This window comes from Megalops cyprinoides, chromosome 22 (genome assembly GCF_013368585.1).
Source record: "Megalops cyprinoides isolate fMegCyp1 chromosome 22, fMegCyp1.pri, whole genome shotgun sequence".
NCBI classification, from domain to species: Eukaryota; Metazoa; Chordata; class Actinopteri; order Elopiformes; family Megalopidae; genus Megalops; species Megalops cyprinoides.
In genome coordinates, this window is record NC_050604.1 from 11,564,695 (window position 1) to 11,590,826 (window position 26,132).

General features: G+C 43.1%; 2 protein-coding genes across 3 annotated transcripts; one reads left to right on the forward strand and one right to left on the reverse strand.

Moving 5' to 3' along the window:
* Positions 1 to 225: 225 nt before the first annotated feature.
* On the reverse strand, positions 226 to 13,309 carry LOC118769365 (von Willebrand factor A domain-containing protein 2-like). Its single transcript, XM_036516398.1, has 13 exons — positions 13,258 to 13,309; positions 10,136 to 10,210; positions 9,568 to 9,701; positions 9,232 to 9,341; positions 8,560 to 8,751; positions 7,740 to 7,867; positions 7,220 to 7,364; positions 6,913 to 6,968; positions 6,215 to 6,322; positions 5,180 to 5,749; positions 4,245 to 4,796; positions 3,654 to 3,776; positions 226 to 251 (listed from the first exon to the last, which is right to left on the reverse strand). The coding sequence occupies exons 1-13, from the start codon at positions 13,307 to 13,309 to the stop codon at positions 226 to 228; spliced, it is 2,271 nt and encodes a 756-aa protein (XP_036372291.1).
* A 344-nt stretch (positions 13,310 to 13,653) lies between these two features.
* LOC118769699 (serine protease HTRA3-like) lies at positions 13,654 to 24,925 on the forward strand. 2 transcript variants are annotated; one of them, XM_036516972.1, is made up of 10 exons: positions 13,654 to 14,281; positions 17,241 to 17,340; positions 17,914 to 18,136; positions 19,650 to 19,844; positions 20,109 to 20,141; positions 20,275 to 20,389; positions 21,883 to 21,948; positions 22,988 to 23,045; positions 23,516 to 23,611; positions 24,752 to 24,925. In XM_036516972.1, the coding sequence occupies exons 1-10, from the start codon at positions 13,861 to 13,863 to the stop codon at positions 24,918 to 24,920; spliced, it is 1,476 nt and encodes a 491-aa protein (XP_036372865.1). In that variant the 5' UTR covers positions 13,654 to 13,860; the 3' UTR covers positions 24,921 to 24,925. The 2 variants fall into 2 exon arrangements, with proteins under 2 accessions (XP_036372865.1, XP_036372866.1); XM_036516973.1 differs by lacking the exon at positions 21,883 to 21,948.
* Positions 24,926 to 26,132: the final 1,207 nt, after the last annotated feature.

The window sequence follows — 26,132 nt, forward strand, 5'->3', positions numbered from 1 at the left end:
CATGATATATAACAGCTTCTTTACATAATCCAGACCCACATAACCGAGCTGGTAACCGAGTGAACGACATTTTGTGCAAAATTCATTGACTGCGTCTTTGTGCACTGGAAGCCTGTGTGCATATTTGCACAAGCGGAGCCACCAATTAGCTGGGAAACATGAATCTTCAGTTGTTTCAGGAGGTAATCTCTGGAAAAGACACCCCTGGAACCCTGAACACTGGGGTTAAGCGGGACCAGGACCACTGATCCCTATAAGAGGTATGGGAAAGAGGTATGAGAGCCTGTGACATCAGAGCTATTCTGGATTAGGCAGGTAAGTCCACACAACCTCACATAGACACAGCTCATATTATTTGCATACCATTACATAGCCATGCATGGCATGCTCACAGCTCTCATGAGCTCTCCAGCAACATTTGATGCACAAGAAGAGAGCAAGCTTGCACATTACTCTTGCACTTTATCCAAATAGTGCCCTCTGGTGGTATCATAAGCACTGCTGTTCTCTTTCATCACCAGGGTCCCGTGTTCGAATATGGGCCCAGTTTTGAAGTTTGTTTGTTCTTTTTGTATCTGCAGGGACACTCTGTTTTCCATTCACAGTCCAAAAATGCGGTCTGTTGATTGACATCTTTAAACATTCCCTGTGATGGATTTTTTGTTTGTTTTTGTAATGGATGGCTGGATGCACAAAAATGTTGACTCAGTTTAGTGTGTTCACTCAACTGAAAATCCAAAAAACTATTCTATCTACAGCCAGCAGGTGTCACTTAAAACCAAATCATAATAACAGCAACCTTGAAATTACCCTTTAAAGTGTGCTTACAATTTGTGGTTTTTAGATGTAACATTTGAAAATAAGTACAACAGACAACAAATAGTCAGACATACCAATCGAATGGCCCTTATATGGCTTAGTTTAGGCATGGGTTTAGGTAATGGTTAGTACATCCAACTGAATCCCTGGGATTTATTTTTCTTTTAACGGAGACCTAGCAAACTGATTCATATCATTGATGGACTGCAGATGGATCAGGAAATTAGCAATTTAGTCTGTAAAATTTAAAGGAAAGAAACAGCTTCTCTTCTCTGTTCTGTGTGGGGGATCAGAAGGGTGTCAGGACAAAGTGTGCCTCTGCAGATTGTCCTGGGTCTACTGTGGAAAGTAGGGTGTGTGAGGGATCTCAGTGCCAGGACTCAATAGCAGACGCAGGGCACAGGACACAGATGCAGCAGCATGGCACAGTGGTAAGGTTGCAGTTCCAGGTGAGCCAAGGTCTTTAGTCTTTTTTGCCTCAGTAATTTCCAGTTGAATAATATCTGAAATATAAGCTTGGTAAGTTGTGATGTAAGAAAACCAATGTAGAAAAAATTGTGTGAATTTCTTTGGAAGGCCTTCACTATGAAAGACTCTGAGCTAGCCAAACATTCCTGGGCAAATGGTTTACAGTGATCCAGACAAAGGAGTTATAGAAAAAACTATTTATTACAAAGGTTGCAGTACAAAACATGAAGTGTTAAAAAAACACAATGAAAACAACTTGGATTTTCACAAATGTAATAAAAATATTAAAAGAATTTTAAAAGATAGCAAGACTCATCCCCTTAGCTGTGTGGCCTTCTCTCTTTCTACTCACATACCTACCTACTAGGTCAGTTAATAACAACCTTCCGCAACTATAGCACTATTATAGTATGAGTAAGACAAGCCAATTAGGAGCCAGTTTGTCTAATGCATTTTCTCTCTTCTCTTCAAATGAACATAACTGAACTGTAGAGGTTTGCAGCTGATATAATGAGATGATAAAATAAACGAACATGCCCAGGGTTAGCCAGGATGCATGCTAACACATGCATACAGATTTACTGTAAAACATTTCATTCACTGATTATAAAATGCAGACACTACTGTATGGTAGATCTTAGCTCGCACTAAACAGAGAATATTATGCCGGCAGTGTACTAGAATGTATTCACACATTGCTAGTTTGAAGGGCAGCACAGCCATACTGTCAAGGGATAAATATAAATTACCGAAGACAAACCAAAAAGACGTTGTAAACAGAATCTGCCTGGTTTGGAGAATAGTGCATGGTTGTTTACAAGCCATTGGTCATTACAACGCGGGGTGGATTTATTGCATATTATACATATTGATTCAATGGAAATTGCTACAGATTTGCAGAGAAAAGCAAGTCCCTCTACTACTCTGCCGTCCAAAGGTCAGCTGCGGTGACCCTTAATGAGGGAGAGAATGGGTGTCCTATCGATCAGTTAGGGGGCACATTTTGACATATTAATTGCAACGGCTGGCTCTGTGACCTCTGATTGATTACAGCCAATCACTGGTGGCATATCCTCACAGTGTTGGTGTGCACACAGATATTGCTTTCAGTCTGTGGTCTTTGAGCACAAAAAAAAGCCTTTTCAAAACTTTCTGTAGGTAGAACCTGATTTATTACTGTATGTAACTGTGTGGTGTGATGATCTTTTTTTAAAAATTAGCTAATATTATTTAAAATATGGGTAACTATATACCAGGCCCATGACGAGCACTGTAAAAAGGGTTTGTATGTTTGTAATTGCCATGCTGATAATGGCTTTATCAAACTATTTAACTTTACTTGGATGGCAGTCACTGGGAATATTCTGCATAGGCCAGTTCATGGTAGCAAAGTGAATGCAATTGGTTTTGAGGTCCTTGAGATTGGAGTCACACTCTTGTTCATCTGGGTTTAATCATTCCGTTCCTATACATTTCAGTTCCAAGAATTCTAGAGGAATTCATCCGATATACAACTCGTCTCGCTTTACAGTGGAAACAGCCGATAACACACGTCTGCTCTCATGTGTATCTGTCTACATCACAAAGCAGTGAAAACAATATAGATCACCACCACTGCTGCCACGAGACCTGGCTATGAACATGAGGCGTGTCAACAAATCAGAATGCAGCCGTCCCAGAGTCTTGTTACCCTGTGAATTATTCCCTGCCTCTTCCTTTTTGGGTCTGATGTGAGCAGGAACATGCAGGTGTGCAACACCACAGCTGTAGGAAGAGAATTCCAGCCTTTGCTATTCCACCACAAATCACTCCCTGTATTTTACCCTGTGTGTGAAAAGAGCCAAGAGAATGCAGTGATGAGGCTTGTGTCTGGTGCCCAGACCAGAGAGCGTCTATACCCCAGGAAGATGTCAGGGCCAGAGATCGACTTGCTTGGGTAACCCTGCAGAACAATATCAAACAAACAATTTGTGATTATCTGTGTGCTCAGCAGCCTTGGGTGTCTTATATGATAAGCATTACATGTTACATTACATATATTTATATACCTGGTTGTGTGAATGAAGTAACACAGATTCAGTGCCTTGTGTAAGGGTGCAAGAACAGTGCCTCTTCCAGGATGTGAACCTGAAACCTTCTGTTTCTCTAACAACTATGCCACGCCTCACACCTGACAATGGTGTTCAGCTATGGATTGTACACCTGATACATAGTACTCCATCCTTTCCCAGTAACTCAGCGCTCACAGAATTGGTTAGCCAGGGTGGAAAGGAAAACAGTGCTGATGACTGAAATTGTTACATGGATTAGCTCTAATCAGACACCATTGACTCAGTGTCAGGCTCGAGGTGTAACTGCTGACGTACGTCTCTCGCAGTGCGCACCCCCCCAGCCCACACACTGGCAGCTGTAGCTCCTGTTCTCCTGCACACACACCCCTCCGTTCCGACACGGGTTTGGGACGCACAAGTTGGCCGACGGCCGGATGTCTGCAGACACACACACAGGACACAGGTGGGACACAAGGTGGCATGGGCAGAATGTGCAGAATGGCCTTCTGGGACAGTGCAACGCCTCCTACACAGTTACTGCACATGACAGAACACCTGCAATGACTTCCTGTGAGGATGTGCCTAAGTCAGGATGTACTGGCCAGTCACCTTCAAATGTGTACATCCTGGCATTGGAGGTTATTCAATATGCTGATAAACCATATGATAGTCAAAGGCCTTTGGTTCCCTCACAGACTGAATTCCACTGTAAATTGACTATGTACTTAGGGGATAGTAATTGAAGGATGGTGAAGGTATGTGTTGAAAGACAAGAGCAGCATCTTCTGTGTGTGCATCCAATGGCACATCTGGATTTCCGGATGAGTTATATATTTGGCAGCAATTTTCTATAATTCTCAGTTGAGAGTCAATGCACTGTAATGTTACATGACATAGGATCCTTACCTTTGCAGATCTTGTTCACTAAGTTGGTGGCATAGTGCTTCAGGTCATCGTATGAGGGCACAGGGATCATGAACCGAGGGATGCCGGCTATCCTCAGCAGGGCCTCTGATTGGCCAGCGCCGGGGCCCATGGCCAGGACCGTAATCCCGCTCTCCCTCAGCTCGTCTGCAGCCATGGTGACATCATCAGCGCTCCGGCCATCCGTTATCACCACCACCACCTTGTGGACCCCGGGCCGGGCCCCGCCCTGGACGCTCAGCGTGTCCTCAAGGACATGGAGCAGGGCCCGCCCCGTGTGGCCGTTCCTGCCCAAGTATGGGGCCAGGCTGACGGCCTTCCTCATCTTCCCCTCGCTGTCGAGAGCGTTCAGGCCGAACACTGTGCGGGGCCTCTCCCCGTAGATCACCAGCGCCACCTGGGTGAGGTCGGCGTCGATGTCGAACTGCGAGATGACGCCTCGCACGAAGCCTTTGATCTGCAGAAAGTCGTGCCGCGCCACGTTGCCGGACGCGTCCAACAGGAACACCAGGTCCAGAGATTTGGAGTGGCAGCCTGAAAAAACAGAGGGAGGGGGCGTGGCTGTTGAGTTGACCTCAGTCATCATTGCGGTATTCACACATCCAGGTGATGTGCAGCCAGCCGTAAAACAGTTCTCTTCAATGCCCCAGGCAGAATCCAAAGAACAGGCATTCAGGGAAAAGGAAATACTGACAGAAGAAGAAATTAAAGTAGAAAAAAGGGATAAGAAGACATAGATGAAGCTGAGGGAAAGCTAGAGGAGGTAGAAAGAGAGGCAGATGTTAAAGGGCATGACTGTAATACAATGTTGAAGAAAACTTATGCACAACCTTACAACCTACTTAATCAGCAAAGACAAGTCAATGTTCACTGCTGATTTAAACCGACCAGCCAGCATAGATGGTTGAGTTAATCACCTGGCGTGTTGATCCCACAGATCTTGGTTCGGAGCTCCTGCACTTTGCTGTGAAGCTCCGGTATGTGTGTGTAGGTGAAGACCAGGTCAGGGTCCCCTGTAATGCGGGCCATGTCCTCCTGCAGCCGGCTGCTGCTCACCGCCAGGATGAAGATCTCTCTCTGCCGGGCGCCGTCCGCCACTGCCGCCACCACGTCACGGGGCTTGGAGTTGGACAGGAGCACCAACACATGGGGCACCTCCATCCTGTATCCCCCCGCGCCCCTGAAGGCGTTCTCCGCCACGTGCCTCAGGGCGTTCCCTGTCATGGCGTTCCCCCCTCTGAAACCGATGTCGTCGATGGCCCTCATCAGCTCCGAGAGCCTGCTGTGGCGTCCGATGGGGATCTCCATGACGACCTGGTCCCCATACTGGGCCACGGCCACCAGGATCTTGGCGGCGGAGGTGGAGATGGTCTGGGCCACCCTCTTGATGAAGTCCTTGGCCAGGAGGAAGTCCTCCAGGCCCATGCTCCACGAGCCATCGACCAGGAAGAGCAGGTCCACAGCGCAGTCCACCAGGCCTGCGGGAACTGAACAGAGCATGCTCAGATATGAGAAACCACAGGAAATAAACGGAGCATGCTCGGATTGGAGAGGGACTGAAAGTAGCATGCATATATGTGAGTGATAGCTTCCATTCATGAAATCTAATGGCATGGAAGTTAAATTGCATATATATTAACAAACTTACTGAGATGCTTGCTTCCACCTGGAAAAGAAACATAACATTATTTTAACGTCACAGAAGAATCCTTAAAATTCATAGATCACAGGCAATTCTTACTCTGTCCGTAAGCCTTGAATTCTCTCAGTGCAGGTACCAATAAATGTCATCATAATCCATTTATGAGCAGCTATAATGAGGACAGATTGTTGTGTGTGTGTGTGTGTGTGTGTGTGTGTGGGTGTGTGTGAGTGCTTGTGTATGTGTGTGGAAGTGCCCATGTGCGTGCATGCCTACGAGTGCACGCGTGCGTATGTGAGTGTGTGTTTACCACAGTGCTGGTCTCCCCCGTACCCCAGAGGACAGAGGCAGCTGAAGTCCTCCACGCTCTCCGTGATGCAGGTGCCTCCGTTCTGACAGGGGTTGGAGTCACAAGGGTCTGCGGGACAGAGGGAGAAAACACATGGAGCGCAGGTAACTCTGCACCTGGAACATTCCACATACTTGTGATCCTGCACAGCAAAGAGCCAGGTGATCACTGCTAATTTAAAAGGCACCTAGAGTGGTTCTTTGACAAAGTAAGACACAGAGAAAAATATTTTGTTGCACAGAGCTGTTGCCATGCACTTGACATCTCCAATTCCCTGTCACTCATTCTCAGATACTAATAATAGTAATCTCACAGCTTACAGTTGGTTCCCCAGGTAGTGCCTTATATGAAAGCAGTTTCTCTGTTTGCTCGGCCATCCCATTACTTGTATGCATGACTTGAGAAAGACTGGACATCTAAAATGGTGACTACTTGAACCAAGATTTCTCATTGAAGAAATTTTTTGTTGCACCTACATGTGTGCATGCACATCATTTTCAAATTCCTCATTAACTGTTTTTTCCAGAACTTTTTACTTATCAATATCGAGATTAAGAGAAACATACAGTACATGTCAAAAGCTGGCTGTAAGGAAATGATGGTTGTAGGGTATTTCTGTTTGGACAGTTTAAAACTGCACAGATTGTCGGTGTTATTACCTGGACACAGGGTCCTGTGACATTGGGTTTGCATCGTGATGTTGGTACGTTTCCATCTGTAACCATGGGAAACAAAACACTTGTGCTTAGTAGTTGTTTACTTACACTTCCGTAGTGAGGATTTGTAAAGATAAACACAATGACTTTGTGGAACATAGCTATGCAAGGGTATATTGTTAAAATCATAACTTTAATAATGTTTTAGAGAGTGCAAAAAGTAAAAATTGGTAAAATGGAAAAAGTACAAACATAATTCATGGGAGATGGTCCAATTACTGTTGTGTAGCTCAGAGCTCTCTGAGGTCACCTGTAGTAAGGGCATATGCCGGCCATGGGCGTGGCATGAAGGGTGTGGCTTTTCCTCTTCCAGCACATGTGGTTCCCCTGGTACACCTTGTGGGCTTCCACAGTGGTCCTGAGACAGGCACGGGACTCCACTCTACACCCTGAGGACGTTGCACAAATACACACCTTAGCATCATCTGACACTCCCACTGTGTTAGACCAGTGAATGGTATAATAATGTCCTCCTCAGAGCCATTCAAGAGTCAATAAAATTATACATTGGAGTAAAAATCACCCTGACCCCAACCTTCACCAAGCCTAACACCTCTCTGCTGCCGTGAAAAAAAAACAAGTCATAAATCAGTTGATTCACTCTCTCAAACCACTCACTTATGATCAGTTGATCATAAAACCAGCCAATAAAATCGATATCTATACATGAGTGTGTGACTTGCAGCATGGTAATTAGACATCAGGGGCAGTGTCAGAGGCTGATGCTTATGACTTGGACATTGACAGGGCCGGCAGCTCCGTACTTGGGTGAATGTCATTGCAGACAGCTATCTGGGTCAGCGTAGTGATGAGCCCATTGACGGCATCGTTGTAGTGTTCGGCGAAGAAAACATACATATCGCTAGGCTCGCTGGCCACTGCGTGCAGGACATCCCATCTGCGGACAGAACGACAGCGTCGGTCAACATCTGAGCTTGCTCTTGTCACCGCTTTTACTTTTGCACATTTCCTCGGTCAGCGGTTCTCAAAACTTTGGTTGGTGGCAGACCACTTGTAAACTCTGGTAGCACTGTACTATCATTATGGTGTCACAACGGCCATAAAGCCAAGCCATTGGCCTACTTGTCCAACAGGCAGTCATATTTGTCCCAAATCCATCAAAACTATTTTCAGTTGCTCACAGATAGGCAGACAGACAGATAGACAGACAGACCGCCAGCTGGCCAGGAACAATAACATAACCTCCACTACACCTATGGTTCGTAGAAGTAGTTATAGAGGTACTTATAGTCACTATGGATACAAGCATCTGTTAAATGAATACATTTACATGTAAATGCAGGGGATACGGCTCCCACGCTGCAACATAGTTTCCATTACCACATACATACGTTACCTCTGATGACAATAATTACACAGATAATAACTAACTATTCCATCATTTCCATAATTATGCAACCATTCAGCAACCACTTAGCAGGACCTTCAAAGGTCATGAGTGGCTCTTATGAATATCCTTGTGAAGTGCAGACTTCTGTACAGCCTTATGAAAACACGGCAGACGTGACTGTGAAATACTCATGTGAAAAATGAAAAAGGACAGTGATACTCAATGGAAAGCCGGCTCACTTGGGGTGCCTGATCCCCACCGCAAACAGTTTGATCCCGCTCTTCCGGGCAAACACGGCGGAGGCCTTGATGTTGTCCTGGGACTTGCCGTCGGTGAGAATGATGAGGATCCTGGACGTGTCACGTCTCCCGCCTGGAAAGCCTTTCCTCAGCACGTGCTTTATGGCTTTCCCGCTCTCTGTGCTGCCCCCTCTTGGAAGGAAAAGTAAATTGTTGAAAAAAATTCCAGTCAGTTTGATCATCACTAGAACACCTTAATAACATAATTATCTGGTGGCTTTCTGATATCTCTGTCGGTATATTTATATCTTTTCTGTGTCCCTCCACCACGATTTCTCCCAACTTTTTGTAATGGGGAATTTTACATCTAGTTTACGTGACAACCTCTGCACCTGCACAGGAACACAAGGCATGGCAGATGCGATCCTCAAATGCACATGCATACCAACCTACCAATATTTCAAACTACAATTCCCAATGGGCACCAGGAGGCAGATGCTGTTTGGAGGATAGGCACGTCTCTATGAAGTCATCTGAGCATTTCAGTGGCACCCTTACAACTCATAGTGTAATAAGTGCAACGAGGGAACCCTGGATGACAAACCTACCCCTGCCCCAGCAGAGCAAAGCCAGTTTGTCGGCCTCTGGGGGCACTTTTAAACAAATTCTTACCGGAAGCGAATATTTTTGATGGCCTCTTTAGCTTCCTCCCGTGTGGGATAATCATTCAGCGCAAACTCTATTTTTGGTTTAGAGCTGTATTGTATGGCGCCTATTCGAACCTGAACAAAAAAAATGTACAGAGAATGACATCAGTAAAGCAAGTCAACGAGATACAACAGTTTTCAATGTGAAGATTTTATATTTATGCTAACCTCCATTGTTCACCTAACCATAAGCCATAACAATCAGATTTTAGTTGTCATTCCTGACCAGTCAAACACTAACTGAAAACATGGTTACACACACACTTTTTATTAAGCTAAACTGGTATGTTCAGCCTCTTACCCTGTCTGGGTTGATGTCCAACACATCCGCCATCTTCACGGCAAAATGTTTAGAGCGTTCAAAGCTCCCTTTCCCAATGCTGTAAGAACCATCGATGAGCAGGAGGATGTCTATGGCAGCTGAACACTGGATTACTGCAGATACAGGCAGATAATTATTCTCCAGAACAAGAGGAATAATGCAGCTATGCCTTTCTCATAGACAAACATTTGTTTTCACTTTGCAATCCATTGGCTGTTATTTCTTATCTTTCATCGATGTCTCTGGAAATGGTGAATATCTTGTCTCATCCTACTTTAATGCATTTCTAAGGCTATTAAACTAGTAGTTAAATGGCATTATATAACTGAATGGTTCACTGGTAAGTGGCTGCACGTTGTACACAGAATGCCATGTGATGTGTAACTAAATTGCACTTGTATGTATGGCTGTTTGCCTGCATCAGAAGAGCACAGTGACGATATTTCAGCTGGACACATTGAACCAAGGGATTGAATGTCTTCAATCTCTGACTGCAAAATCTTTATATGTACATTCTGCAATGCCATATCTAAGTGAACATACTCACAGTTTCCAGTGGCTGAAATCTTCACTATAGTTTCTTTGTCAGCCATAATCCTCTGAAGGCTCTCTCCACATGAACCTGAAATGTAATTTCAAGCCAAGACCTATAAGACCTCCTTTTCAGGCCCATTTCAATCTGTCAGCTTTTTAAAAATTACTTTCTTTCATATGACCACCAATGAATTCATTTTCATTTGGGTCATAAAGCATCTTAGAAATCATCATTTCCCTTTAATCCTGGAAATCCAGTTGGAATCTGAGTACTATATATGATAACTACTGTAAATAACTGGAATAAATTAGATAACTGGACGTTTGAGCAATTGTATTTTACTTTGAAAAGCAGCCATACTTACCAAGTACAGAAAGGTAGAAAATAATGTTTATGAGTATCTTCATTTTCATGCTCAAATGTCTCAGACTCCTAATGAAAAGTATGAGAAAAAGAATGTTTGACTACAGAATGCTACATCCATTCATACTTCTTAAATTAAGCTGTAAAAGGAATTATGTTCATACCTGCACAAGACAGCACAGACAAATTCACCCTCACAGGTACGTACAAATGACACAGCCAAGCCGATGCTTCAGTAAAAGAACAGAATCTTCAGTCTGAGACAACGGAGACAGATGGTCCTACTTCCCAGTGCCAACACAACCAATGCCAATGTGTCATTCATACAACCACTCTGAATCGAAGCGATCAAACTTTATCACTATGGGAAAGCTATGCCGTTGTGTTAGAGTCGCTGCCGAGGAGAGCGCGGTGAGGAGACCGAAGCCTTCACCCTCTCCCCTCGGGAGAGACCCCGCCCACTTCAAAGAGGAGAAATGGAACTGAGCACAAGCGTTTCACCTGGGGGCACAGGAATGCTAAGTGCTCCCAAACGCGCTTTGACTGGCATGTTATTCCAGTCTGTCATGACCTATCAAGCAGACAAAGGCAAATCGTTTGTGTTCAAACAAAAAAAGCAAAAAGTGCAAGCAAAATTTCATCCAAATTAATGAAAATGCATTTGATTCCAGGAAACAAGAATACACAGAAACAGAAACAACTGTACCACTAAAAATGCATATATACATAATGGTCCTTTGCAGATTTCAGCAACTGTTGCTCAGGCACAGATTCAATTAATTTCAACTCTCCCTTGTGTTAAAGACTACATTTCCAAACTAAAATGGGGTGTAAGATGCATGAAAGGTAACAGTTCCTTACATCCATTCAAACTTGAGGACAAAGACAGGCTTAGGACAAAGAACAATACACTAGTAGCCTTACTACACAGTATCACTGTACAAAATGCACTACAGTATCCTACTCTTACTTCTGAGCATGTGCTAAAGGTCACTTCTGCATCTGAAGGCCAAATCACCTGCTAGAGCTGACAAGATACAGAACCTGGATACAGTTCTGGGCTCAACACAGCAGCAGCCTTGTCATACAGTACTGGAACACACAGGGAGACTGGGAATGATAGAGGTGTGAATAAATGTTATTTCGGTCACTGCGCTCGCTGCAGCAGTCTTCACAGTGGCACGAGGTGCCCTGGGGGCCTGTGGGAAACCGCTCCTATCGAGAGGAGGCGAGATGAGTGAAAAGATGAGAGGGGGCGAGCGAGAGAGTGACATTCCTGATGACACCTGGCCCCGAGCTACTCTTTACCTACTTGCCATGTCAAAGCTTGTTGGGATAACAGGTTGCAGACAAGATTCAGGACAAAGGAAATTTGAGACAGGGATTTATCACTTGCCTAAAACAAATAGGTAATGCAGAATTTGCCAGACATTTGAGATAACGTTTTGGTGTTGATGAAACTAGATCAACCATGTATGCAATAAACAGTATTACAAGACTCTTGTACCTTTCTGTTGTATCACCTGCTTTTGTTTTTTAACTTAACATTTTTTAGCTAGAAGAATTCCAAATTGCTTGCCCATTAGCCCAGTGTGAACATACACATTATGTACTCTCACCTCTCTTCAGACAGTGTTTAGTTCAACTTTTAAACTATTATCCCTAGTTTGATATTGTAAATCATACATATAAGTTACATTTCATTGGCATCCTTTACATCTGCGCACACATTTTCAAAGTCTGCCATGAGCAAGGTCAAAGTTACAGATTTCGTGGATTCTCCCTGTGCATTGTATATTTTTACAATGCAATCTGGAGTGGAATGTAGCATTGTGGTGAAGAGAAAAAGAGTACAGAAATGTGCGCTGCTAAGTACATATACGCACAGTTCGATACACGCGGTGTAACAATGCCTTGGAAACACATTTTTCACTTTTTCCCTGCAAATACACCATTCACCACTAGATGGAGTAATGAGGCTGAAATCTAACAGCGATGCAAGAAATAGAGTATGCGTGTGTGTTTGTGTGCCTCGGTCTTAGTCTTACCCATCATTTTGCTGTTATTGTGTAGCGCATTAGCAGTTTGCCTGCGTCTTTTTAAACCTTCCTTCCACAGACATTGGCATTGCCGGCAGTCATCTGTTCACCTGTGAATACTAGGGATCCCAAGTGTAAACACTATAGACCTTGGAGCCTACCAGGCACTTTCTCCATCCCTCTCTGCTGTATGGTTTAAGATGAGTGTGGTCCACCTCCACTTTCAAATACTCAACAAACTGTCAGTTGTGTCTGTGGAAAGGCTAGGGGAACATTAAAAAGTTTGGATATGATGTTCAATAATATGTCTCTGCATGGATAATTCTTTCTCCTAAACAACAGAATCACAAAAAGGAATGGTTCATAAATCAAGGACGCTGTATATGTTAATACTAGGTCAAAAAAGGTATTATTTGTCCTAAAAAATGCTTGAAATGCTATGCTTCACATGAATATTTCTCTGACACTGAAATACATGACTTGATTATTACTACTAAGAAAACCATCTCAGTTTTTCAAATAGCGTCAAAATTCTCAACACTTCATAAATACATAAATAAATACTAATATTTTATTGGCTCATGGAATCTTTAAATGTCAAATCACCCTGTGATTAATGCTATAATACCAATACAACAACGATATTGACGCCATAGGTAACACCGGCTGTTGCATCTACGTTTGGAAGTTTTAGTTCCGTTGCGAACTGGAGCGCTGCTGACCGTCGTTCACCCCCCTCCTGCGCGCTGGGTTGAACTTTGCCAACCCTCTCCGCCACGGTCATGGCGACAGCAGGGGTCCCAAAGAGGCAGACCCAAACACAGATCAACGAAATAACTCTTGATGCTGAAGAATAGAGGATGGACCAAAACCCCGGCACTTCTTTGTTTGAGCTCAGACACTACTCGAGGTCTCCAAACAAATAGACTGTCTGCACTGGAATACCGGATAAAGGATACCGGGCAAAGCAATCCGTTTCTGTACATTGCTTACTTTTTGAAAAAATAATTTCATTTGCGTTCGTTTTTATTTTCTTTCTCTTAAGTTTATATATTTTTAGATTTTGATTTATTTATTTTAAATTTTTAATTTAGCATCTGTCAGTCAACGCTGCAAGTTTGATTTTCTTTCATTTGCTCTGTGAGCTTGCTTCGCGGTAACAATATCGTTAAACTTCGCTCATTCCAAATTAGACCACTTCTCTGAACGTACAGCACAAGTCCAAAACAAATATGTTCTTTAGGGTAATCATTTAGCTGCATCTTACACCTAACTGCTTTCAACGCTAGCAGAGCTGTTTTTTGTGACATCTGTGAATCAATTTCGAAGCAGAGGATGCAGATATTTGTGTTTGCAGCATTCGTGCTTTGGATCCAATGTTTCGTCGCAGCCGAACCGCGACCGAAGTGCCCGTCCCGCTGCGATGTTAGCAAGTGTCCCAGCCCCAGCTGCCCCAGTGGCTATGTCCCTGACCGCTGTAACTGTTGCCTGGTGTGCGCCCAGGGCGAAGGGAGCTCCTGCGGGCGCAAAGAGGACTTGCCGTGCGGGGACGGACTCGAGTGCAAGCACCCCGCGGGGAAGCGGCTCTCCAAGGGCGTGTGCCAATGCAAGCAGAGCTACAAAGTGTGCGGCAGCGACGGCAAGACGTACGGCAACGTGTGCCGGCTCAAGGCGGCGAACAGGAAAGCGCTGCAGCAGGGCCTGACCTCTCTCACCCAGGCGCACAAAGGACCTTGTGATGTCTCTCCAGGTACAGGTAAATCACTTGCGTGTCTACCATAGACAGTCCATTAAAAAAAAAAATAATAATAATAATACGTCACTGCCACTTTTTATAGTCTGTGTACGCAAATGATGGCACGATTGTGTGTTATCAAATTTAATATAAAAACTTTAATATAAACTATCCGCTTAATTTATAATGTGTATTTATGTAGTTAGCTCCGTTCTGTTAATCGATGTTATCCTAAGACTTAGCTGTATGTAAATCCTTGGGAAGTAAGAGGCTGTTATCATACACCAAACCCAGCCGTTTGATATTGCTGTAAACATAATGGATCAGTAATTATCCTTTTTACTGTTTTGTCATTAAGTGACAAAAACATATACACTCTGCTTACACCTCAGCGGCATTTGACATAACTGGAAACACAACAGTAAAGAAATAGAGTAAGACTTCTGGTTACCCCCCCCAATCAGATTTGGAGGAGTTCTATCATCTCTTCTTGATGTATGTGATGGCACAAATTATGGCAAAGGTCAGCTTTAAAAACGATTGGTCCATCACATCTGATTCCCTGCGTTAAAACTAACACAGTCATAGATCACCATGGAAACTGGAGTGGTTGCATCTCATCCTCCCTCTGTCATCTCTCACCATCAAATTGAAAATACGGTCTCGAGTGGGAGCCGAGACGTAAACAAAGATGTGAAAGAGTTAGGATTACAGGATACCCCCAAAGAGGAATCAAAGAGGAAGTGATAAAATTATCACCCACACACCCCTGTGTAACTACAGGAAAGAGGGAACAACAGAAGAAAGGAAATGCATAATCTTTTGTGGTTTGACTCTGAATAGAATGTCTTTGATCTTTCTCTGGCTTCAGGACCACCTTACCATGTGACCATGGTATCAGCAGTCCACTCTGTGGGTCTGTTGTAAATATAGGTTAACTTCAACAGCACAGAAGACTGGAAGGAGTTTAGCGTCAGTCTAATCTAGTCTCCAGTCATCCATGAACTCCGTTTGAGGGCAATTATAACCGGTAGCAATCAGATTCATTTTGTCCCTACTTCCTTAGCACAATTTGGCAGTAACACCAGCATTCCTCTGCCCACATAAACTGGTATCAGTGACCACTAATCACTAGGGGGACTAGGTACCAATGGTCCTTCCTGGTTTGGCTGAATAGGTTTGGTCTTTATTTAAGTGGTTTAACTAAGAAGTTCCAGAACTGGAACTTTAGTTCAACAAAAGGCCAAGGATGGAATCTGCAGGGGATGCATTTTGAGTCTGATATCATATTATTCCTGATAGATTGCCTTGGCTGCCATATAGTGGCTTTTGTGATGGCAAATGAATGGCCAGAGAAACTCAAGGCAACATTACCGTTATCATATTCCACTCATTTTCACAGCTTTGCACTGAAGTCAGACCGTTTTCCATGCTCACAGCCAAGATTGTGGCATTGATTGTTTTATAATTCAGAGTTACTCAACCCCTCATTGTTGCCAAAAAGTAAAACTGAGGCTTACTGCACGACATTGAATATATATGAATGTAGGTTTAAAATCACTGTTTTGGTTTCGCAAATATATATATATATTATATATATAGGATTCTTTGTTGGTAGCCACTAAATTGAAGTAACCATTCACCTTTCAAAATCTGAGCAGAAAGGACTGTAAAGCTGTGTACATATGTATCTTACATTGTGAGTGATGTACAAGCACATTTGGTGAACTGCATGGCACTTAGATCGAGTGAGCAGGAGGGACAATGTTAGCTCAAATTGCAAAGACCTCATGGAATGCTGACCCCATACTACTGCACTGAGTTTGACCAATCATGCTGTCTGTATTTTGAAGGATGGAACAGTTGAATGAAGTCTGACACATTAATAAACAGATTAGAGATTTGTTTTCACGTTAAGAAAACAATCTGGCTAATTGCTCTGGTGCAGTGAGTAACCAGAGGTGTAATTAAATCCCTATTATAGGCCTGTAGCTTTGTTTTCGCTCCATTTTCACGGCCGCCGTGGCAGAAGAGTGAGTTGATTGTCTCTGATGAATGGTTGAGAAATATGTGGGACAGCATAGCTCCTGAAAGGATCGCCTGTGTAGGGCGGCGAGAGGCACGACTGTGGTCACTGAGTCAGACCCAAGCCGCCGGCGCTATCATCCGTTTTCGACCCAAGGTGTTTATGGAAATCTGCAGCACACGACAAGCCACACAGTGGTGGCAGTATTGCCAGGCAAGCGCATCCTCCTTCATTGACAAATCGCAGTCACAAGATCAGCGTTTTCCAGTGGCCAGAGCATTCCGCATCGAGTTATGAAACGTAGCCTGAAAAATGACTGTAATCCTTATTTACTGGTTCCTATTTAGCGATGTTCAACAATAGCTGCAGTGATGGGGCTTGGTGGACCTTGCAGGCATTAAATTAGAGGGCATGACTAGGACTTAATGAGCGCATGAAGTTGGTCACAGGAAGCCGTGGTTTGCAAAGGGAAGCTGTTTGGGTCCTTTGTAAAAACCCATGTTCTGGAAATAACTAGGAGTAATTGCCCCTGCAGAGCACAGCCAAGACTTTCTCGGGACCCGAGAGGGCAAGGGAAATCATTATAATCCAGCCAGCTATTTTTAGGAAAAAAAATGAGAGAGGGACGTGTTAGATGGCCATAATAATATAAATTAATTACATTTGTTTTGGAGGAATTAAGAAATTAAGTGTTGACTTAAGTGTTTATTTAGACTAATTTGTCCTCCTGCTACAACGATTTGACTGGAATGAAAGGAATGTAATAAAGGTTTTCATTTTGTTTGTATTGCCTGAGTTAAAACATTATGAAAGCATGTAACCAATGACTCTAATAACTGCAATCAATCTGGACAATGCACAAATTCCACCTGAGGGAATGAGAAGGCATTTAGTTACAGAGAAACCTGATCTGATCTCATTTATTAACACAAGCAATTCTTTCTGCTAGTATAGGTCCTCTACACCCCAACAGTCCAAGGTACAAATTCAACTTCATTGCCGATGTTGTGGAGAAGATTGCTCCGGCGGTCGTGCATATCGAGCTCTTCCTCAGGTATGGTTGGTACCCACATCCTGGTCACCTGCACCCAGTGCCCATCACTACGCTTGAGCAGATGTGGGGGGGTGGAAGGGGATAAAGGGCAATGACCACTTCTTTAGCAAAGCAAAGAAATAAGCTCATGCATAAGGTCAGCATTTATGAATGGTGCCTTTTACATTACATTACATTTATTTATTTAGCAGATGCTTTTTTCCAAAGCGACTTACCAATGAGGCAGAATACAACACAAATAACCCACCATGCCCAAATAACAAACCATCCACAGATAAGGATTGATTGACAGACCTTGGGAGTTAGGCTTAGAAAGTTCTGTAAGGGGTCAAAAGACAATAAAAGGTGAGGAAAAAAGGCACATGTGTGGTCTTCAGTGCCTCAGGGGTCTCAATTAAGTGATTGAGTGATTAAGTGACAGATCTGACCTCAAACTTAGACAGTGATTTCAATCCAAAAACACTGAATTGACCCCTATCTAGATGTGACTGATTTGACTCCCATCCGAATGGGATTGGTTGACACCCCGATGTGGCCATTACTGAGTGACTGAGTGACACGGGTGCCCCGCAGGCACCCCCTGTTCGGCCGTAACGTGCCGCTGTCCAGCGGATCAGGCTTCATCATGTCGGAGACTGGCCTCATCGTCACCAATGCCCACGTGGTGACGAGCACCACCAGCGTGTCCGGCCGACAGCAGCTCAAGGTGCAGCTCCACAATGGAGACGTCTACGAGGCGACCATCAAAGACATCGACAAGAAGTCGGACATAGCCACCATAAAGGTCAACCCACAGGTGAGCACCAGGTGGCCATTTTTCAAAGAACACACGTGCGCACACACAGGACAACACACAGCATGATTTAACCAGGCTGTATACTGTCAGTGGTGCTGTTCATACTCAGTAATGTTACGCTGCAATGGCATGTCATACCTAGGGTTATTCATCATTATTATAAGTGATTTTCCAGAACGGACATCCTTTTCTTGACTATATGTTGCTGGTGATTCTTTCATTCTTGTAAAACACTGGTATTTATGTTTTGCGTAAGTCAGACTTATGTTATCTATAGCTGTGTTGGGTCATGAGGAGGCTTTATATCCCAATTTCTATACTTGGGGATCCCTCTGATTGCAGGGATTGTTGCTTTCTGTTAAATCGTACCCAATGTCTGTGTATGGTGAGTCTAGAAGTGGCAAGAAGTATTGGATAGATGTGGTAGATCAGATCTGTAATGGCATATGAATAATATCAACAGCTGCTCTGAACCAACACCTACCAAAAACTTTGGTCTTTGAAACAACATACAGCATATTTCTAAAAATAATGTAACAACATTTCAATCATTTCGACAGTTCTGGTTTTTAAAATATAAAGAGAGCCCTCCTTAGAAATGGACATTTATAGGTTGTATTTCTTTATATATCTATAATTGCAGAGAATTATATGTTGTGAATTATTTACAGTATATTGTAATTCAGGAAAGCGTTTACATGTTGTTGCTTCGAGATTTAGCTCAACCACATAAGGAGTTCGCTTGGCATGGACTAATCCCAGTGTTTGGCCTCCTGTCCACAGACTGAATTAGGCCCTCTAGTTTGTGTTGAGGTTGGACACAGAGAGGGGCCGATTTTGTATCTACTGTCCTCTTTCCTGGAAGTCTTGGAAATTTCAGCAATGCCAGCTGGCACCACAGTATAGCTAACTACAGTTCCAGTTTGAAAGCTTGACAGTGACAGGCTCCCACCCATAACACAGCTGGTAAGCTGGCCACTGTTTATCGGACGGATTGTGTTGATATTTAGAGGAGACGTCATTGTAGTTTACGAACTTGCCTTAATATTTGGGCTCACAGAACACATTTGATACGACAAAGCTAACATTTGCGTCGCTTCCTGTAAAGAGCTGTTTTTAAAGGCCGTTTAAGGACAGCGACACACTCGGTGATTGTGTTTCTCTTCTCACCAGCCATCACCTGGAAAGAAGGGAAACTATAGAACGCTCATATTTTTTCCAGCCTCAAGAGGCGCCGTTATATCTGTGGAATTTTCATGGGATTGTTTCTGTTCAAGTCACACATGTCATTAAAGGAAATCTTGAGATAATACAAACAAAGTAGACAGGGCAATGAGAAGTGTGTAAGTCTGTTCTCTGTCTGAAAGGTTCTCTGACATAGATGAGGTCCACCGGTCAAAGGGAGAGAAGGTGACCGGGTTTGTTCCCTCTATGCCTCCCCTCTCTCTGTCAGTCCCCTGCCCATGTGTTTCTGGTTAAGAGTCATTCCCCTCTCACTCCCTCCGCTCCACAGAAAAGGCTGCCGGTGCTGTTGCTGGGCCACTCGGCTGACCTCAGGCCGGGGGAATTCGTGGTCGCCATAGGCAGCCCCTTTGCCCTGCAGAACACCGTGACGACGGGCATCGTCAGCACGGCGCAGAGGGACGGCAAGGAGCTGGGACTGCGCGACTCGGACATGGACTACATCCAGACGGACGCCATCATCAATGTGAGCATTATCCATTACGTCGCTAATTACAGCTCACAGCACACCCTCGCCTGTGCGAAAGCTATATGTCCTTCATCACCCCTGCCACTGCTGCTGAATGTGCAGTTCACAGAAATGCTTCATTAAGAAAAGTACAAGTCTTGGGTTTCTTTGACCAAGATTTCTTCCATTTTCCTGGTGAAAAGGCATTAGTGGAAACTTGAAGTGGTTATTGAAGCTGCATTGCTGCAATACTGAATGTATTCTTTTTCTCCTTATATGCAGTATGGGAATTCAGGTGGACCTCTTGTTAACTTGGTAAGTGTTTTTTTTTTTACTGTCTTTATGAGATTAACCTTTTGTATTTTTTAGGTTTTAATGTTGTAGGACCATGACTGAGACTTATGTCTGTAATCCTGTGGCTAATGAGTTAACTCTTTCAATGCCCTAGGATGGAGAAGTGATTGGAATCAATACTCTGAAGGTGACAGCTGGGATCTCCTTTGCTATACCCTCTGACAGAATAAAACGGTTCCTTACTGAATCCCTCAACAAAAAAAACAAAGGTAAGATTCTCAGTTGATGATACAGGTCAAGGGGATTTTGTGAGCTTGAAACCTGGTATCACTGCCCAAACGGTTGAGACATTTTGCAACATGAATGTGCAGATTCTCACCGCCGTGTCATGTGATAGTATTTGATTCACAAAAGCAAGTAATAAAAACAAGTTATTCAAACACTCAGTCATACCGCTTTGACATGAAGTAATATCTTTCACTTTCCTACCATACCACGCCACATATATTATTGAATTTAATATTTTACTCCTGCCTAAATGCTAGATGGGCCAAGTAGCTGTATTCTGCTACCGCCAAATTGAAACATTGTCAAAAATGTTGCCTACATTGTGTACTTTCACCATCATTTTAAATTGCTGTAATAAATTATTTCTGTAAAAATATTAGTTTTACTGTTATGCATTTGTCTGACCAGAGGACCACTGTGTTAATCACAGAGTGAACCCCTGTGCTCTAGACTAAGATAGGATTTCTTTATGTATTCCTCACCTTAAAGCCAGCAATGCTACTCAACAGCCAAGCTGATCTGGGCCAGTGCTTAAGGGCTTGCTCTAGGTTCTGGCTTCATTTTAAGGAGCAAGGCAGGGTGAAAATGCCACACAGCAGGTTATTGACTTTCTCTCTGTATGAGCTTCCAAGCTAGCTGACTGTGTAAACTGATAATTTGGAGGTGCCAGTGTCAGGCGCTCAAAGAAGAAGAAGAAGAACAGTGACCTCACAGGAAACACTAAATATACACCCATACAATTTTCTTGTGGTCATTTAACATTATAGTTTGTATTTGGATCTTACGCATAACTTGAATTTCATTTGAGTAACCTCAGCTCCTAAGTATTGTTGCCCTTTTGTTCATCCCTGATTACAGCTGGAAAAATTATTTACCTTTGCTGAAATGTATGGACTTGTCATTAAATTTCTTTATGTTCATCTGTAGAATTTTTTTTGGTCACAGCATTTAGCTAACTTGGAAATGGCATTTTTCAACTGGCAGATGGACTGGCTACTTTTCGCCATTACTGAACCATCATAAAGTATATTGGTTTGCAGGTGCCAGTGTTAAAATGTGATCTACGGTATTGACTGTGATGTACCCCTGAACATATATCACCTGGATAAACCCTGTCATTTTGTCATTTTTTATTATATATTATTGTACTACTGCATTTCGTTTTAGTAGATTATATTGTCATATTACCATAGATAGGTTATGTAACATATTATTGCATAATTACATAATAAAATGATTCTGTGCATGTCAGTCTGACAGATAGCATTAATTGCTCTGAAAATGCTTTCATTCGCCCTTACTAGTTTGCAGTGAAACGAAAGAAATGAATATTCCTGCTGCTGCATTCTTTAATATTTTTGGCCCTAACAATCTTTTATGATGATTGTTTCTGTTCAAAGGTGGGACAGACAAGAACAAGGGGGGTCACCTCCTTTTTGTATGCTTCAACTTCTCTGTTTTATCTTGGTTTTAGTCAAACAAAGACTAATAAGGAGAGTTTACCGCTTACCAAAACATCAGTCTCTGGTGTCTGATACAGGTGAGACTCCTTTGGCTCAGTGTCTGCAGCTCCCTTTATGAAGGGATGCCTTGCAGAACTGTCATTAACTGGGCTGCGATATCAGAACGGCTGCATGGTGTTCACCTCCCCTCATTGCCCTGTGTCTGACATTCTACTCCATTGGCATCTGCTGAGGTGGAACAAATCACCTGAGTGACGACATAAGAGAAGAAATACAATCCTTTACCGCTGTGCATATGCCTCTGCAGATTTATGCTCACGAACATTCATAAATCCACAAAGAGTTAATCTTCTTTGCTTTAAACTTTTTTAGCGGTCGAGGCTTCCTTTGTTCTTTTTTTTGTACGTATTTTGGAAACTTTATACTCCTGATTAGTTTAGGAACTCACCCCTGCGATGGTCTAATGGCAGCAAGCTTTGCACATTTGGAAATGAGCTTCACAATGGAGTTTTAACAACCGCTGGCCGGCTATGGTGTTCATTGGTTTGTGGGTTGAAGGCACTTAACAAGCGGTCTGCTAATAGGTTCAGGGAGCAATGTTTGGAATCTGTGTGAGCAACTCCCGATGCCTTTAACTTACAGAGCAAGTTGAACCTCTCTGAATTGTACCAGCTGCAGTGCAAAGATATATACACATGCCTAATGTGTGTGCTTTTCGTCTACAGTTAACCCAAAGCATTGGAAGTATATTGCTAATGGAATATTAACCCAGAACATACATGTAGTCCTGTACAAGTGATTTTTCTCTTTTTGGAAACATTTTCTGAGGGTAATTCTGTCCTAATGTATTTTCTGTCATATCCATATAACACATTCCAGACTGTATGTGTGTATTGTGGCAGCGTTTTCAAACAGATAAGGTTAATTCGACCCACGTTGGGCATTTGTCTAAACATAAGCATTATGGACAGAATTACTAGCATTGCTTTGTGCTGATATTGCTACTTACAAAAAAGACTGTCAGTCAGGTATCCCTGATACCATTGTAATGTAAATGATAGCTGTCTTCACTGTTAATTTACTGTTGTGGCTAATATGGACCTGTTTGTTTTTCAGAGGTGAAAGGCATTAAGAAACGTTTTATTGGAATACGAATGCTTACAATCACGCCAACGTAAGTGAGTTTTCTGCATATCATTACTTAGACTTTATGCCCTGAAAATGTGTTATATAATTACTTTTCATTCATTTACATTAAATTGATTTTTATTTTTCTTTCTTGTCTTTGACTGTGACTTATCAAGATAGCTTAGCAAGTAAGACACATAAGTTTACATCCAGGTCTGTATAAGAGGACTTTAGATTCCAAATGTTCTTTTGAATGATGCACTTAATTCTACAGCATGAATGCACATCATAATATACGTGAACATAAATTTTAACATTATTTTTAACTATTTTGATGATGATGATGATTATTATTAATCACTTTCTTCAAGGGTGTTCTCATACTACTAGTACTACTACTACTACTACTACTACTACTAATAATAATAATAATAATAATAATAGTACTAAGAAGTAATGTCTGTGTCCTCCCCTGCACTCCTGACCATGTGTCATATACGTGGCCATTTCTTGCAGCCTGGCAGAAGAGCTGAAACAGCAGAATCCTGATTTCCCGGCCGTCAGCGGCGGCATCTACGTCCATGAAGTGCTGCCCAACTCCCCTGCCCAGAAGTAAGTGCGGCACACTGCAAACACCGCCCTGTGTAAACGCTTCCCTCGCCAGGAGAGAGGCAGGGTCCACAATGTGATGAAGGGTTTCGTGTCCTTCAGTTCATTGTCCTGCTTCAAAGAATCATGGACAGGACTAGATCTGAATTTCACATCAGCACACCTTGAAGGGTGTGTTGATGTGGGTGGAATAGTTTTCTATTTGTGATATGCCCGTGGCCATGAATGTAGACAGTGCTATTTTGAACTAGTGGGATAAATATGTTATTATTTGGATCAAAGTAATGAGGATGCCAAAGATAATCTAAATTGAAAGATGTTTCACCTGAGTGTAATTTTCTGTCGTAAGGCATATGATTTAAAAGTGGTGCCAAGTTCAATTTCAGTTTTCCTGTTGGATGTAAACAATTATTTCCACATAAGTACAGACGTGTGTCAGACCTTTCAAAAATTATGTGCGACATAGACAGGCATCCAGTGTTGTTCTGTATTCAGCTAGACTACACGTCACATTAGTTTACACACGTTCAACCATAAAAGTTCAATTCCATGTGAATGCTTCATACCTGTTACTGCTTAAAACATGAGGTAGGAATTAAAAGAAAGGACCTGACAGATTTATGAGTCTTTTCTATAAATCTTGTAACTCACATGACATGTTCCTTCATTTCAAAGGCATTTCTGATTAGTGGGCCTGCATGCGCTTTGGGCGACAGTGTAACTTGACGTGACTTGGGTTCAAAAGATAGTGATCTTACGTTGAATTCACTGCTGATAAGTTGTCCATTATTTTTTCATGATAACAGTAGAAAGGTAGATGAAGTTCATAGCCATCTGTGAAAATTAATGAAAATCATCCATGTTTACAAGAATTGCAAAAACATTTGCATTGCCAAAGCTCTTTTGGTGTAAAAATTCAATCAAAAAGGACTACAACTGCAGTGAAGTTATGTTTCACAGGATTAATAATGGCGGACACAGATCACTTGTGAAAATGTGGGGTTTCTATTTCCCTGTTGCTCTTCATATTTTTGGATAAAATGTATAGGTCATTGTTAGTGCACCCTGCCCCTCCATTGTAATCCATTATTTCACTGTCCTTCTCCTGTGACTGCTCACCTGCCGCTCTCTGTTGGCCCACAGGGGCGGGATCAAAGCCGGTGACATCATCGTGAAGCTGAACGGGCGGGCGCTGACGAGCACCGGCGACCTGCAGGAGGCGCTAACGGAGGACACGGGTCTGCTGCTGGAGGTTCGCCGCGGCAACGACGACCTGCTGTTCAACATCGAGCCCGACGTCATCATGCACTGAGGGGAGGGAGGGTCCGCGCCACACGCCGGGTCCCTGCCCCCCCCGCTACGCATTACTCAATCAGACAGACTCTGGCCCCCAGTTCGCTTGGACTGCAACTGCAACAAACCCAGGAGGCCTGGTCCTCCTCCCAGAATTCCTCAGCTTCGCAGCCAGCTTGTGGGAGTGCCACTCGCGATTCTGCAGTGAAAGCAAGAGAGCTGGCTTCATCCTACGCTTCTGAACTTTGTCTGCTTAAACAGCTTGGTTATTTCATGTGATATTTTTACTTCTCACCGCAGAAGTGTTAAGTCAGTCAGATGGGCAGTGGCATGCAGTTCAAACAAAGAACTGCAGACACAGTGCATACATTTATGTAACTTTTGTGATACAAGAAGGTGTGTGTCCATTATGTGAGCTCAGTGCCTTGTAGATAAGCAAAACGCAATTGACGTTGGTTCTGGAAACCTAAACTGTTTATCGTCTAAACCATTCCGTACTGTAAGCAAACGTGAAAGCTGCTGGCAGGACTCATCCTTCTGTGAAAACCTCATATTAAGGTAATAGGTGAGTGAGGAACGTGTCAATAGAATGGAATCTTCAGCAGTGGAGTGTGTGCAGGAGATGTGCTACGTGGTAATGAATCACAGGGTCTCCTCTGCGAATGCCATCCAACTGCTGCAAAGTTTGATGCCGCTTTCGCCCTTGTAAGCTTGCGCCCTGTGGCCCAGTATACCGCCAGCACTCTTTTCAACTGTATTCCTACCAGTAGTGAAGAAATCTGTTTACAATTTAAGGTCCACCTCACAACACAAGTATCCTAGTGAGAGACTTTTCTGCTGTCATCATTGTGATGAATCTCTATGAATAAACTGTACAGATCGAATGAAGTACGGAATGATTTAATGCCTCCGTCTGTGTTTTTGAGTGGATTAGTGTGAGAAATACCCTAAAGGCTAATATAAACATTTCATTTTCTCTGCACGTCATTTCTCACATTTTACTGTGCATGATGAAGGTGGGAGATGTGACATGCAGTTTAAGTAGTTTTGTACACAGCAGAGTATCTTTTTTGCAATGAACCCGTCTGACCTTATTTATATGGGCCATAGGGGAGCTGTTAAGACTCAGAAGTCTTGGACCACCATTGCTAAATGCAGAAATGTAGGTCACAGGAATATTGCGGACATATGTAATAACAGCCCTTCTGGGACGGGCTTGTATTTATAAATG